This window comes from Simochromis diagramma, unplaced genomic scaffold (genome assembly GCF_900408965.1).
Source record: "Simochromis diagramma unplaced genomic scaffold, fSimDia1.1 OVJJ01000802.1, whole genome shotgun sequence".
Classification (NCBI taxonomy): Eukaryota; Metazoa; Chordata; class Actinopteri; order Cichliformes; family Cichlidae; genus Simochromis; species Simochromis diagramma.
This window is the reverse complement of record NW_024387492.1, coordinates 23,872,460-23,887,177: the sequence shown is the minus strand read 5'-3', so window position 1 is coordinate 23,887,177 and position 14,718 is coordinate 23,872,460. Positions and strand designations below refer to the sequence as shown.

At 41.8% G+C, this 14,718-nt stretch overlaps 1 protein-coding gene and 1 long non-coding RNA gene across 2 annotated transcripts; both read right to left on the bottom strand.

Moving 5' to 3' along the window:
- Nucleotides 1-2,757: 2,757 nt before the first annotated feature.
- Nucleotides 2,758-4,886, bottom strand: LOC120725494. The gene is made up of 2 exons (XR_005694126.1): nucleotides 4,394-4,886; nucleotides 2,758-3,425 (listed from the first exon to the last, which is right to left on the bottom strand). It is a non-coding gene; the product is annotated as an uncharacterized LOC120725494 (long non-coding RNA).
- Nucleotides 4,887-8,094: 3,208 nt separating this feature from the next.
- Nucleotides 8,095-10,728, bottom strand: LOC120725368 (protein NLRC3-like). The gene is made up of 3 exons (XM_040018224.1): nucleotides 9,378-10,728; nucleotides 8,883-8,929; nucleotides 8,095-8,645 (listed from the first exon to the last, which is right to left on the bottom strand). Exons 1-3 carry the CDS (start codon nucleotides 10,508-10,510, stop codon nucleotides 8,110-8,112), a joined length of 1,716 nt encoding a protein of 571 aa, XP_039874158.1. The 5' UTR covers nucleotides 10,511-10,728; the 3' UTR covers nucleotides 8,095-8,109.
- Between the last annotated feature and the right edge of the window lie 3,990 nt (nucleotides 10,729-14,718).

The window sequence follows — 14,718 nt, the reverse complement described above, 5'->3', positions numbered from 1 at the left end:
TGCTAGTGGGGAAACGTGTTGGGCTGCACAAGCTTGAGCGACAATGCTATTTGACTGCAACGTAACAGCATGTTCACTAACATTGTGTACAATGACAGGTACTTTACTGCTGGAATTAAAAGGAATGTCTACTAAAGTCGATTCAAGAAGCAATCCATCTGGTAACTTGTATTGCTCATGCGGCTCAAGGACAAAACTTGTGTTCCGGTTGTTCTTTCTTAACCTCACATTTCCCATTAGGCATTGTTTGTGTCTTGCAGGGATTGTCACTGCCCCTTTGCTATGCAACATGACAGGGCAGGAATGAGTATCATTTCTTTGTACTTGGGCAACATGTTGAAGGATCGTTGCAAACTGCTTAGAGTGTAGCTTACGAATGAACTTGGGACCATCTTGATGTACTAACTGTCCATAAACCCGTAAAAGCACATTTGTCCCTATCAACAGCGGAATTCTACTGTTAAAGTGACACTCAGGAACAACAAGGGCCAAGACAGTTAATTGTTGTTCTTTGCCTGCAATGTTTTCGGGAAATGTAATGCAAGTCTGAACATAACCCAAGTATGGCACGTTTTGCCCTCCTGCTCCTTCAATTTCAAGAAGAACATGTATTGGCTGGATGGGAAGGTGGGAAAGGTGCATCTTGTGAAAAGACTCAGAAATGGTCGTAACCTGTGAGCCTGAGTCCATTATGGATTCACAGGGTACCCCGTCAACAAGTACTGAGGCTGCACAGCGTGGGCCTATGAGACCTTGAGGGAAGAGGAAGTTAGGATCTAGGCTGTCTATGGGATGAATGGGTTCTGTGATTTGCACTTCAGGACCACAAGCTAATGTCTCGGGACTGGGGGAATCAAGGGTTTCAGCTCCTGGGTGTCCCACGACAGGAGCTGCCACTAGTTTAAAGCAAACGGGGCTGTGGCCTGTCGTGCAGCAAAATCAGCCTGTTTCTTTCTCAACTCTGCATGCTTTTCTCGGACAAGTGTAGGATTAGCATCATTTGTGCAGCTTACTGCAATATGATTGTCTTCCCCACACTTAAAGCAAAACCATGCCCTAGGTGTGCCAGGAACTTTAGCAAATGTCTGTGAGTTTCTGGTGTTGACAGCTAGAGAATTTTTGGGCTCATATTTCTCAGGTTTGGTTGAATGTCTTTGGCTTTGGACAAGCATTTGGACTTGTTTGGTCAACTCGGCTATTTGACTTTCAAGCTTGGCAGTTTCATTTGGTTTTGGGTTCACAGATTTGGATTTAGTGCTTACAAGAGGTTCAGTACTTGGGGTGGTGCTCCTTGGCCTTTGAGTTAAAGTTAACTGTTCAACTTGCTTTGTGAGTTCATTGACTTTTTGTTCGAGTTTCACAGCTTCACTGTCGGTTGGAGTAGGAGTCGCAAGTGGCGCTTGGCCAAAGGTGGGCATACTAAAAACTGAGTGTGCATGTGCAGCAGCTTTTGTTGCACCCAAATGTTTCTTCATGCGGTCCAACTTGGCGAAACGACGCTCTTCCTCAGTCCTTAACATGAGGAGAAGCTCCGAAAATGAGGGTGGAAAGCTCTTTTTTGCTTCAAGCTGGAGACTTATTATCAAGCTTTGGTCCCAGCAACCTCTAATGAATTGCTTAAGAAGCAGTTCATTTACATTTGTAGGAGGGGCTCCCCCTCTAGAAATGACTCGTGTGAGAAGGCTGTGAAGACGGTTCAAGAAGGCAGATGGGTTTTCTCCGCTGTTTTGATTCGAGCCAAGAAAGGCAGTGTAAAGCTCTTCACCGTCCTCAACAACTCCAAAGGCTGAATCAAGCTGAGTGACATAAGTGCTTGGTGTCGCAGTGACCCCCAGAGGCTTTACAATTTCAGATGCGGGGCTAAGTAAGCTCTCAAGTATCTTCCTCACTTTGAGGGCATCAGTCAGGAAAGGGTCACTGAGTAGAAGATCGACTTGGGTACGCCATGTCTCATAGTCGACTTCACCGTTGGGCCGTGGAAGTCGGCCTGAGAAGGTACGTATCTTAGCGTGAGCAAGGGGTGCGTGACTTGGCTCATTACGAATAACATGTTCAACCACTACTTTCTGAATATGCAAAGGGTTGTAGATGCTCTCGTCTACATGTACTGGACCAGCAAAAGTGTCAGTATGTGGGCTGAAAGCACTTGTGGGTTCTACGGGTTCACTTGAATCAGTATTGGGAATGACGTCAGCTGTCGTATTAACGTTATGGTCAACGGGTGATCGTGTCTCAGTCTGGGGGGTAGGGCTGGCCTGCAATTCGCCTTGGAAAATACTGAGGAAGCCTGCCCTCCCACTGCCCCCCATAAACTCAAGTTCCTTCAGGTATCTACGGGCCACTTCCTTGCCCATTTCTTCTTGGGTGATATCTCTGACGGTTTTGGAAACCCATTTCACTGTAGGGTCTAAAGGGCTGACAACTTCCCCTAAGGTGGAAGGGTCTATCTTTAAGATAGCCTGTTCAGACTCATACACTATAAGTGTTCTGCCTTCGGGCTGATGTGGCTCATCAGGGACCCTGACAATGTTAGAGATCTTACCATTGACTTCAAAAACATTAGTTATATCATGTTCACTACGATGTCTTTCAATACCTGTAATAAGCAGGGTTTTCTGGCTATCAACTCTAAAGCGTTCACAAAGGTCAAGTGCCATTTTCGAAAATAAACGTATCACTCAGTGTGTCATATGAGTTGGAGGTAAAACCACTATGCCAATCTCCTGGCTGGCTCGCCACTAGTTGTCACCCTTTTTAACTGAGTAGTCCAAAATCAGTCAAATCCACAGTAATCTGTCATACAAAGTCAAGGAAAAAAACAATATTTGAGAATCTACTCTTGTTGGGTTCAGTTAGGATCGTAAGGAGACTGGCAGTGGTAACTCAACTTAAAGAAGGAATATCCCTCCACTCAGAATGAGACACTGACAACAACTTAAAGGGAGAAAAGTGATTTGAGTGTATTCAACATTTAAATGCTCCAAAACATAGACATGAACAAAACATTTAGACCATTTCAAACATATAAATCTCAACAATGTACAATATATCACTTAAAGCGTCCATAAATGTATCAGGTAGGCTGTCCATTTCAGTTCAGTGCACTTAGTATTCAGTGTTCTTAGTAAGTGTTAATTGTCTTTAGTCACAGTTTTTGCTTTTTGATGCATCAGTTTTTTGTGTTAAGTGGAATCAGATCTGACCCAAAAAAAAGAAAAAAGTAACAACATAAAGTGTCCTGAGATCTCAGAAAAAACGTTAATCCAAAAAAAATTGCAAATCGTTGTATCCTACCACCCTCCAAGGAAACAGGTGGCCTTCAGATTGAGAACGTCCTTCCTAGGCACCTCCAGTGGCATCCAGTCCTTAGATGGCACCGCTCGGTCCTTGCAGCAGATTTCTACCACGTAAACAAAAAAACCAGCCTGCACACAACGTGCAGTGCAATCACTCACTTGTAAAATAAAACGTGTTTCTCTAGTGTTATCCTTTTTTTCCCCTCACACATCACACATCTATACAGTTCTTATTGGCCAATAACAATTTATCAACAACAAAAATACATTCCACTGCAAATCATGAAGCATGAAAAGTGTCTCCGTGGTGTGTTAGCTAAAACTTCACATGTAAGTGCATTAGCCCAGGGAGCACATGTGGGTACGCTAGCATACTCTCCACAGGCTAACACAGCTAAGCAATCGTTAGCAGGTCCTAAGACAAATATCACATTTCCGACAAGCATTGTATCCTATGGAAGCCCGTTTCCGCCACTAAAAAAAAAAAAAAAGCTAGTATCCATAACTCGAAATTTCGAGAAATATAACTCGAAATTTCGAGTTACTTTTCTCAAAATTTCGAGTTAGCTCTGCCAATCAAAAATATACGTGAATGAGGTCGCTTTCTTGTTACCCGGAAGCATATGGCGCAGGACCGCGCACTCAAAAACGGATCCCAACAAATTAAAGTATGTTTGCTGATAGTAACACCATGTGATTCAGCTAATAACACAGGGATTTCATCATTTGTGAAGCCAGGCTGAAAACACTCAGCAATCTGTGCATTCACGACTGGATGTAATACCGGTAGCTTAGCTGTAGCATTTGTAGCTGAGGGCTTCAGCTTCCGGGTAACATGGAAATGACGTCATTCACGTAGATTACTGATTGGCAGCGCTAACTCGAAATTTTGAGTTGCTATTCTCAAAATTTTGAGTTAATATGTCGAAATTTCGAGAAAATAACTCGAAATTTCGAGAAAATAACTCGAAATTTTGAGTTATGGATCCTTTTTTTTTTTTTTAGTGGCGGAAACGGGCTTCCATAGTATCCTGACTGGTTTTATGCTCAGAAACTAGACTATGAATCACAACTGCAACTGCAACTGTGAGACTCACCAGGATATTCTTCATAGAAAACATTAATTCCGTAGCGCAACACGTTACAGGATTGAATCTCCACACAGCTTTGCGCATCTAGCTCCGTGCAGGCGGATGCAGTGAAAGAAAGTCACCACGCACGCGCTATGGTGCATTCACGGTACATGGGAAAACTCAGCATTTAACAAAACAGTAACACTTCAAATTAGAATAAAAACAGAATACAATTGGCAATAAAATAACCATGGGTTACACAGCAGCTGAATAACAGCAGCATGTTCAGATCCAGAACAGGCAACCCAAACAGGCACTTGGAAGGGTTGATGATCAGGCTGTGCTTTGCCAAATGCTGGACAACCTGGCGCAGATGGGACTCGTGCTGGCTCATCGAGCAGCTGGCCACCAACATATCGTCCAGGTAAACAAAAACAAAAGGCAGCGCGTGCAAAACGGAGTCCATCAGCCGCTGAAAGGCCTGGGCGGCACCTTTTATTTGATCAACAAATTGATTTACTCTGCCTTACAGAAACCTGGTTGCAGCAGGATGATTATGTTAGTTTAAATGAATCAACACCCCCCGAGTCATTCTAACTACCAGAAATCTCGAAGCACAGGCCGGGGGGGCGGTGTGGCAGCAATTTTTCACACCAGCCTATTAATTAACGAAAGACCAAGACAGACTTTTAATTCATTTGAAAGCCTGATGCTTAGCCTTGTCCACCCCAGCTGTAAAACTCAGAAACCAGTCTTACTTATTATCATCTATCGTCCACCTGGGCCTTACACAGAGTTTCTGTCTGATTTCTCAGACTTTATATCTAATTTAGTTCTGAGCTCAGATAAAATAATTATTGTGGGTGATTTTAACATCCATGTAGATGCTAAAAATGACAGCCTCAACATGGCATTTAATCTGTTATTAGATTCAATTGGCTTCTCTCAAAATGTAAAAGAACCCACCCACCACTTTAATCACACTCTAGATCTTGTTTTCACATATGGCATAGAAACTGAACATTTAACAGTGTTTCCTGAAAACCCTCTCCTGTCTGATCATTTCCTGATAACATTTACATTTACAATAATTGATTACACAGCTGTGGAGAGTAGACTTTATCAAAGTAGATGTTTTTCTGAAAGCGATGTAACTAAGTTTAAGAAAATAATCCACCCACTGTTATCATCTTCAATGCTCATAGAGCAGAGCAGCTATCTGAGCGCTACCCCAACAGAGGTCGATTATCTTGTTAATAATTTTACCTCCTCACTATGTACGACTCTGGATACTGTAGCTCCTGTTAAAACTAAGGTCTCAAATCAGAAGTACCTGACTCTGTGGTATAATTCTCAAACACGTATCCTAAAACAGATGACTCGTAAGCTGGAGAGGAAATGGCGTGTCACAAATTTAGAGGATCATCATTTAGCCTGGAGAAATAGTTTGCTGATTTATAAGAAAGCCCTCCGCAAAGCCAGAACATCTTACTATTCGTCACTGATTGAAGAAAATAAGAACAACCCCAGGTTTCTCTTCAGGAAGGTCTTCGGCGTGCATGGGAAACTGGTGATACCCCTGCACCAAGTCAATTTTAGAAACGGACAGTTTTGCGGGGTCAAGGCGGCGCGCGCACGCGAACACCGGGGGCCCGACCGTGGGAATATAATGCTCAACCCTGTGCTTCGTTACTGTGCTAGAGAAATTAGGGACAGACAGCGATGGAAACTCTAAAAGCAGACGCGGAAGAGCAACATCCGGAGGTCACTACATTAGCCCGAATCAGGGGCTCGGTGGCCCGAGTAAAACAGGGTAGAAGAAGAAGAAGAAGAGAAAAGAAAAAGAAAGAAGAAAGAAAAGAAAGAAAGAAAAGAAAAAAAGGAAAACAAGAGAAAAGAGTAAGGAAAAAAAAGAGAAATAGAAAAGAGAAAAAAAAAAAGTAAAACAGGGTAGCAAAGAAAACGAGAGAATCAATTAAACGTCTGTTAGCAACATCAACAAGCAGTCCATGGGCACACAGAAAATCAGCACCTAAGATAGGTACAGAGCTAGCGGCAATAACAAAGTTCCACTGGAAATCCCGGCCATGAAAACAAACAGTCACCAACCTTTCCCCAACCGTTGTGATGGGAGAGCCATTAGCTGCAATGAGCTGCGGCCCGCAGTTCACTGCTAGCCTGTCGGCAGCGGTCGGGGGAAGGAGGCTCTTCTGGGAGCCGGAGTCCATGAGAAAACGTTTCCCGGAGTCCCCATAGCCCTAAAGAATGTAGCCTCATGGGCAGTGTAGTCCGTGCTGTAGGGAGAAGGGACTACCATACCCGTTATGTGTCTGTGAGCAAGGGAGGGAGAAAAAGGAGAGTCGAAAAGTACGAGTTGTCACTGAGCAGAAACAGGAGCTGGAAGCATGTAAATATAATAATAACCACTGCAACCAAAAAGAGTGCCTGACGAGCCCAGTTGTAAGTAATCTATTAAGACTCGACTTTACACTGTGTTCTTGTTTTCCTCTGAAACAATAAGTTCCGTTGGAGCAGCCTTTCAATGCCTCTCTCTGTGTCTCGCTAGCAAAGTTGACCCAGACAACAAAGTAAAGCAAAATAGTTTTCTATACGAGATCGCTGCAAAAAGTGCAGCCTTACCTAATGTCCACCCTACTGTTACTCATTTTATATTAAGATTTAAAAATCTAGTTGCTGTTGGTATGGTGAGTAACCTTCAGTAATAGTAATAAATTACACAGCAATAGTACATTCATGTAGTTGTAAAAAACTTGATAATATATTAAGTAATCCAAAGCATTCAGAATACGTTACTCTCACAGAGTAACGTAACAGAATACATTACAAAATACATTTTGGGGCATGTATTCTGTAATCTGTAGTGGAATACATTTTAAAAGTAACCTTCCCAACACTGTTTGTGAGTTGTCACGCTCACAAGATTTTCACAAAACCTGACCGCTGACATGACTGTACTGAATCCTAAATCATTTCAAAACACAAATAAAATCTCAAAGACACTCAGTATTTGAACGCATCTCAGCATTTAGTAAAACTGAAGTAAATTTGCATATACATACTGTGCACAGTGGCTTTACCAATAACTATGTATGACAGACAGTACAAAAGACAGGACAGACACACAAAAAGGATAGTAATTACAATAAACATTTAATATAAAATTTAATGGAAAAGAAAAAAGGGAATGCTCAGACATCCAGTCATCATTTGATCTCACATTATCAGAAACCCTATAAAAACATTTCTGGAAGAACCTGTTACAACATGTTATAGTTACACCAAAATCTCTGTGGGAGGAGAATACTATGAAAAACAATGTGCTGCCGATACTGCAGTACCATTATTTGATGTGATAAGAGACTTTAAGGCATGTATGACACTTGACTTCGGTTACTATGACTGGTTATTCTGCCAACAGAAAAAATACAGTTTGACCGTCCTTAATGCCTGGGCCACGTGATGACACGTTATCATTTATGAACATATGCATTATTATCAACATACACACACACGCATTGACATGACATCATCAAATTTCAATGCTGTTCCATTCACTGATTTTCTATGTTGATAATTTCGTACATTAAAAACATTTCTGCCCTTTAAAATAAAATTTGAACAGTCAAATATCTCTACATGATTCTCTTCTTAGCTGGTCTAAGCAGCTGCAGTCAGTCAGCAGTGGGAACATTTTTCCACTCATGCGGAAACGCTCCCTCCTACACAGAACACAGAGACACTGAAGACCCATACCACACTTCAAAACCAGGATAAAGAGGTTCGGTGAATGTGGTGTTGAAGGTGTGGAGGTGGACGAGTTTGTCAGAGGAGACTCTGTAGAAGGACAGAGTGCCAGCAGGACAGTCCACATACACTGCTACTCTGTTAGAGACGGAGGAGGGTAGGGCCAAATCTACGTCCTTCCTAAAGTTGTTGTGACAAGCACGGTAACCATCTTCACAACAGTTCAGACTCCAAGACTGATCGTTGGATCCAAGCTTGCAGTCATCGCCGTCTCCTCTCCTTTGAATTTGTCCGTAAGTCACTGCGACGTCAATCACTCCTCTCCACTCGATCTCCCAGTAACAGCGACCTGTAAGCTCATTTTTGCAGAGAAGCTGATTCCAGTAGTCAAATCTGCCTGGATGATCAGGATATGGCTGCACCGCTCTCACATGTGTCACCCTCCTGTTGTTGTCAGACAGTTTGAGGTTTCTGTGCGCTGTATTTGGGTCCAGTTCAAGTTCGCAGAAGTCTAACAGAGAAAGTACAATGTAATAGCAAAGACATTACAATAGTAGTTTATAGATCTTAATTCTTGCACAGTCAAGCACGAATAGAAGATCAGTTCCACAATCGGTGCCCCTTCAGAGTGCCAGCAGAATGAAAACCTTTGAGAGTAAGCTGAATTATCTAATCAGCTTCTCACTTGCATCTTAAGTGATTTAGGCATTTGAATTTAATAAGAGATGAATAAAAAGTGCAAACTTACATTTTTGCAGTGCAAACCTTAACACCTGCTCTGTGCTGTGGTCCACTCTGTAGATAAGTATAGTGACAGCGACATACAAATTATCAAGCACAATACATTAGTCATGAATGCAAAGAATTCAAATTTCCTGATATGAGACACTGTTTTAGATCAAATTGCTATTTTACTGATGGGGGCGAACAAGTTACTTTTGTTGGTGATGTCAAATTGTAAACCACAAAAGTGTTTTAAGAATCTAAGAAGTGCAAAAGAATCTGACTTTGATTAAAAAAAACAAACAAAAGTGCCTAAAAATGTTGGTCTCAATAGTTTCATCCTATAAAATGTGAAAGCCAAAAAATAACCTTTGAAAATGCGTTCGAGTTCAATGTTTTTATGAGTCACTTGCTAACAAAAAAAATTAGCATAGTATGCTACCATACTGTATCATTAATGAAAACAGCAATTGGTTTAGAGTATAATTTAAAAATGTTAATTTATATTTCCATTTTCTACCTCTTTAGTTGTTTCGGATACTCCATACGTCTATCAACGTGCTGAGATTTATTAGTTTTCACCACTGGCAGCAGCCTCAGAAGAGCCTCCTCAGTAACTGAGTATTTCTTTGAGTCAAACACATCCTGATCTTCTTCTGATGACAGTAAGATGAAGACCAGAGCTGACCACTGAGAGGGAGACAGCTCATCTTTGGAGAGACTTCCTGAAATCAGGGACTGTTGGATCTCCTCCACCAGAGAACGATCATTCAGCTCATTGAGACAGTGGAACAGATTAATACATTTCCCTGCAGACAGTTTCTTGCGGAGTTTCTTCTTGATGTACTGGACTGTTTCCTGATTGGTCTCTGAGCTACTTCCTGTCTGTGTCAGCAGGCCTTGTAAGAGACTCTGATTGGTCTGCAGTGAAAGACCCAGGAGAAACCGCAGGAACAAGTCCAGGTGTCCATTTGGACTCTTTAGGGCTTTGTCCACAGCACTCTCATGGAGATATTTGAGTTTAGATTTGGGTCTTACTTTAGACAGCAGAGATGATGTTTGTTGTTCTTCTAACAGATCAACTCCAGAGTTGATGAAGGTCAGATGGACATGAAGAGCAGCCAGAAACTCCTGAACACTCAGATGGATGAAGCAGAACACCTTGTCCTGGTACAGTCCTCTCTCCTCTTTAAAGATCTGTGTGAACACTCCTGAGTACACTGAGGCTGCTGTGATATTGATGCCACACTCTTTCAGGTCTGATTCATAGAAGATCAGGTTTCCTTTCTGCAGCTGATCAAAAGCCAGTTTTCCCAGAGACTTGATCAGCTTCCTGCTCTCTAGACTCCAGGGTTGATTTGTCTTAGCTCCTCCATCATACTTGACCTTCTTCACTTTGGACTGAACCACCAGGAAGTGGATGTACATCTCAGTCAGGGTCTTGGGCAACTCACCTTCCTCACTGGTTTTCAGCACATCCTCAAGAACTGTAGCAGTGATCCAGCAGAAGACTGGGATGTGGCACATGATGTGGAGGCTTCGTGATGTCTTTATGTGGGAGATGATCATGCTGGATTTTTCTTCATCTCTGAATCTCTTCCTAAAGTACTCCTCCTTCTGTGGGTCAGTGAATCCTCTGACCTCTGTTACCATGTCAACACAGTCAGAAAGGATCTGATTGGCTGCTACAGGTCTTGTGGTTATCCAGAGGCAAGCAGAAGGAAGCAGTTTCCCCCTGATGAGGTTTATCAGCAGCACATCCACTGAGGTGGACTCTGTCACATCAGTCAAAATTGTAGTGTTGTGGAAGTCCAGAGGAAGTCGACACTCATCCAGACCATCAAAGATGAACACAACCTGGAAGTCTTCAAAGCTGCAGATTCCTGCTTCTTTGGTTTCAGTAAAGAAGTGATGAACAAGTTCCACCAAGCTGAACTTTTCCTTTTTCAGCACATTCAGCTCTCTGAAAGTGAATGGAAACATGAACTGGATGTCCTGGTTGGCTTTGTCTTCAGCCCAGTCCAAAGTGAACTTCTGTGTTAGGACTGTTTTCCCAATGCCAGCCACTCCCTTTGTCAGCACTGTTCTGATTGGCTTGTCTTTAACAGGTGAGGCTTTAAAGAGGTCTTCTTGTCTGATTGTTGCTTCTGGTCTGTCTGGTTTCCTGGATGCTGTTTCAATCTGTCTGGCCTCATGTTCATCATTGACCTCTGAAGTCCCCCCCTCTGTGATATAGAGCTCTGTGTAGATCTGATTACAAAAATTTGGGTTTCCTGCTTTAGTGATCCCTTCAAACACGCACTGGATGTTTTTCTGTAGATAAACTTTGAGTTTACGTTGGCACTCTGCAGCATGGGTTCCTAAAGAAACATACAAAAACTATGATTACTATCCAGGCAGTTCTACAGAAGCAAAACATGATCCGAAAAATGTAAGGAACGAGTGGAGTGGAACAAAATAAAATCACTAGGATTAAGGTGACAGACAATGAGTGGGCAGCCTGTAGACAACAAAAAGATAAATAATTTCAACAGGTTTATTTCTCGACTTTTATTTCTGAAGTCTTCTCCACCACACAACACCTTTCACACATTCGCACTACTAGTCTTCTGTCATCAAGGGAATCCTGACATCTGAGTGTGATGTAGTCAGACTCGAACGTCAAGGAAGGTGGTAAGGAAGCAGACTCAGCAGACATTTAGAGAATTTACAGTGAACTCCATCATACGTGAAACTTAATTAACTTAATTACCAAAACTCAAAAGTACATGAATGCAATAACACAGCTCACCTCTCCTCCCTCATCTGAAGCTCCTCACACTTCTGATTAGCACATTTACACAACTAAACGGCTCTATTTACAAAAAAATAAAAAATAAAAAAAAAAAAATAAAAAATTCAAAAAATCCCTGCAGACCTAGAAAGAAACAAAAGGAAGCGTTTCTATGGTAGAAGGATCCCCCCCCCCTTGTTTCCACCTGTTGATGTCATGTCTGACATCATCAGCACTTTAAAATCAGGAAATGCTAAGGGGGCCTTTCCACACACCTGACCTACATAAAGACTGAAAACAAAGAACAAAGTATGAAAAAAAATGACTTAATTTGCAACATAATAGAGTATAAAGAAACATGTAACTGAGTATTTGTCTTAATTTGCAGAAAGTTTGTTTTGCTGGCCACAGAATGCGTACACAAACAAACCCAGGATAGTCAGTGCAGCAAAGTTACTTTGACAAATAGCAAATCATAGCAAATAAATAGAGAGACAGAATAAGGATTATGCAAAAAAAAAAAAAAAGTCAACACATCTGGGACAAGTGGAGAGCATTACAACTGCTTATCCCTTTGTCACACTGAGAAAGATCCCCTGCATGGACTATGATGTCAGTTTTAAGGTCCTGAGGACTTGTGCTGCCCAGCTGTCACATTTACAGCTGGATTGACTCCAGTCCAGTAAAAGTCTCACTATACTTGTCAAAAGCATAGTGAGACTCCAGTGTTAGTGAAAACAACACGCCTAGTTCCTTTAGCAAAGAAAATCACACTATCACCAGTGGAAGCTGGTGACACCAGCAGATTAAATAAACTGCCCATGAAGGCTGGCTCTATAATAGGTTGCAAACTGGACCTCCTCTCCACCAGAGCTGGAGGTCACCGAACAAACTTTTATGGGTAATCCTGGTGTATTTCTTATCTTATTTTAAATTATCTTACTGGTCTGTAGACAGTCGGCCAGCTCCTCCTGCTTCATTCTCCTCAGGAAGTGTTGTGTGATCTTTAGAAATGACTGTCTGCTGCTCTTCTGCTCTTCAGCTGTACCACCCAGGCCCTCATCTTCACTCTGATCAAGTCCACCGTCTCTGTAATCTGGATTTAGGACCTCCTGGAACCTCTTCAGCTCGGTCTTCACAAATCTCATAATGTTCTCCTCAAGTTGCTAGAAAGAAATGTTAGCTTCTGTTAAACACAACACCACATTTAGTATATCTAACTGTCTGTGAAGTGCTCAGTGCAGAAAAAGCACCAACTCAGTCACGGTCACTGTCTTTGAGATATTTTTGTCATTACTTGTACCATATAAGTAATGACAAACCTGGAAAGAGTACAACATTTCAAGCCCCAGCTGGCTCTGATGAAAACAGAAACATGAACTTTGGACTAAACTAAATTTAAGAGAGCAGAAAGCAGTGTTGTTCCCAAACAGCAGGAGCTGTGATGAAAAAGATTGTAGGTAGATTGATTGATAGTAGTATTAAGCAGAAACACTGCAGTATTTCTCCATGGTGATATGTGTTTTCTGTGCTTACATACCATAAATATGTCCTGCAGAGCTGTTTGGTACCCACTATCAGGCTGGTGATGGGGAACCTTTAAATTCTGCTGCTGCTCGTCTCTGTGGAAATGTCAGAAAAACAGGATACATTTCATACATAGTATATTCTAAAAATATCAAATGATAATCAAATTTTCATCCTTACGTTGAGCCTTTAAATTTAATTTCACGGTTGATGGAGCCACTGGATGTCACAGTCAGACATGTGGTTACACAAGGATCAAATGTCTGCTTTTTATTTGGTCTTGAAACATAAAACAGACACATTATAAGCAGAGGTTTATAGAAGCTTCTAGAAACGACAGAAAGAAATGTAGTTTTCAGTCAAAGCTCACGTTTTGTCAGAGAATGGCATCTGAGAGATGGGAGTGTAAATGTTCATGACCCGTTCTCTATTCAGGGATTCAGACACCCAACCCGGTTCAGGATCAACTCCAGGTCCGGCAGAGTCTGGTCCAACCTGCTGCTTTACCCTTAAATGCAACACATATAGTGCTCAGAGCACGAATCGTGACGATGAAGATTCAGTTCCAACAGTTACTTCAAAGTGCTTAATGTTGTACAGGAAAGATACTGGAATATTTTAAACAAACTCCAGCACTTATTGACAGTGAATCCAAGCTGGTTCATTAAGAAGCTGCAGCTCTGCTTCCTGGTCTCAATTAGGAAGCAGTTTGGGGGGTTTGATCAATTTGACCAGATTTCTAGAAATGAAAGCTGCTCCATCCAAAGTGGGATGGATGCCGTCTCTCCTAATAAGACCAGGTTTCCTTCAGAAAGTTTCCCAACTATCTAGACAGCCAGCAATTTAGGGAGAACATGCAGCTTCATATGTCACAGGGGACCTGTGCTGGTGTAGTTCTTCTTCCCACCAGCAAGAGTCGCTACAGTTCTTTCATGCCAAGATTTGTTTGTTATTAGCTGTAGAGTTAGTAATGCAGCACACTTTGAGAAAAGACTGACTCAGCATGTTGTTCAGATAAACATCTGCATCCATCCTCTTCATTGTTTTACAGAAAGCATCGCTTGTGAGTATTTAAGTTGAACAAGAGTTAATGCAACTATATTTGCTATTATTTATGCACTTTTATGGTTAAAGGTGTACTGTATTCAGATTTACTTTCTTTCCAATGTTAGCTAGTTTAGCCAACTGATTTGCATTATCGTGTGAATATATAGGCTGAATATTGCTTATTTCTTCAGTTTGTAGTTTCACTCTGTTGATAATTGAAGGCAGCGTCAATAAAAGGGACGATACACCTGTCAGTTGTCGAGGAGTTTATCTATCTGCATAACTGTATCCAGTGTAGCAGTGAGGGCAGAATAGTGAAAAAGTGTCCTTCTACAAGACAACCTTTGGATGTTACGTCAACTCAGCTACATCAACCATGTCTGAAGCAAGACAAGATAAAGCATCATCTGTCCGTTCAGAGAAATCATATGGGTCAAAAGGTACAAGTAGGTCATCTGCCAGTATGGCCGCCCTAAACGCTCGAGCCAAAGCTGAAGCAGCACGCAAAAGAGCC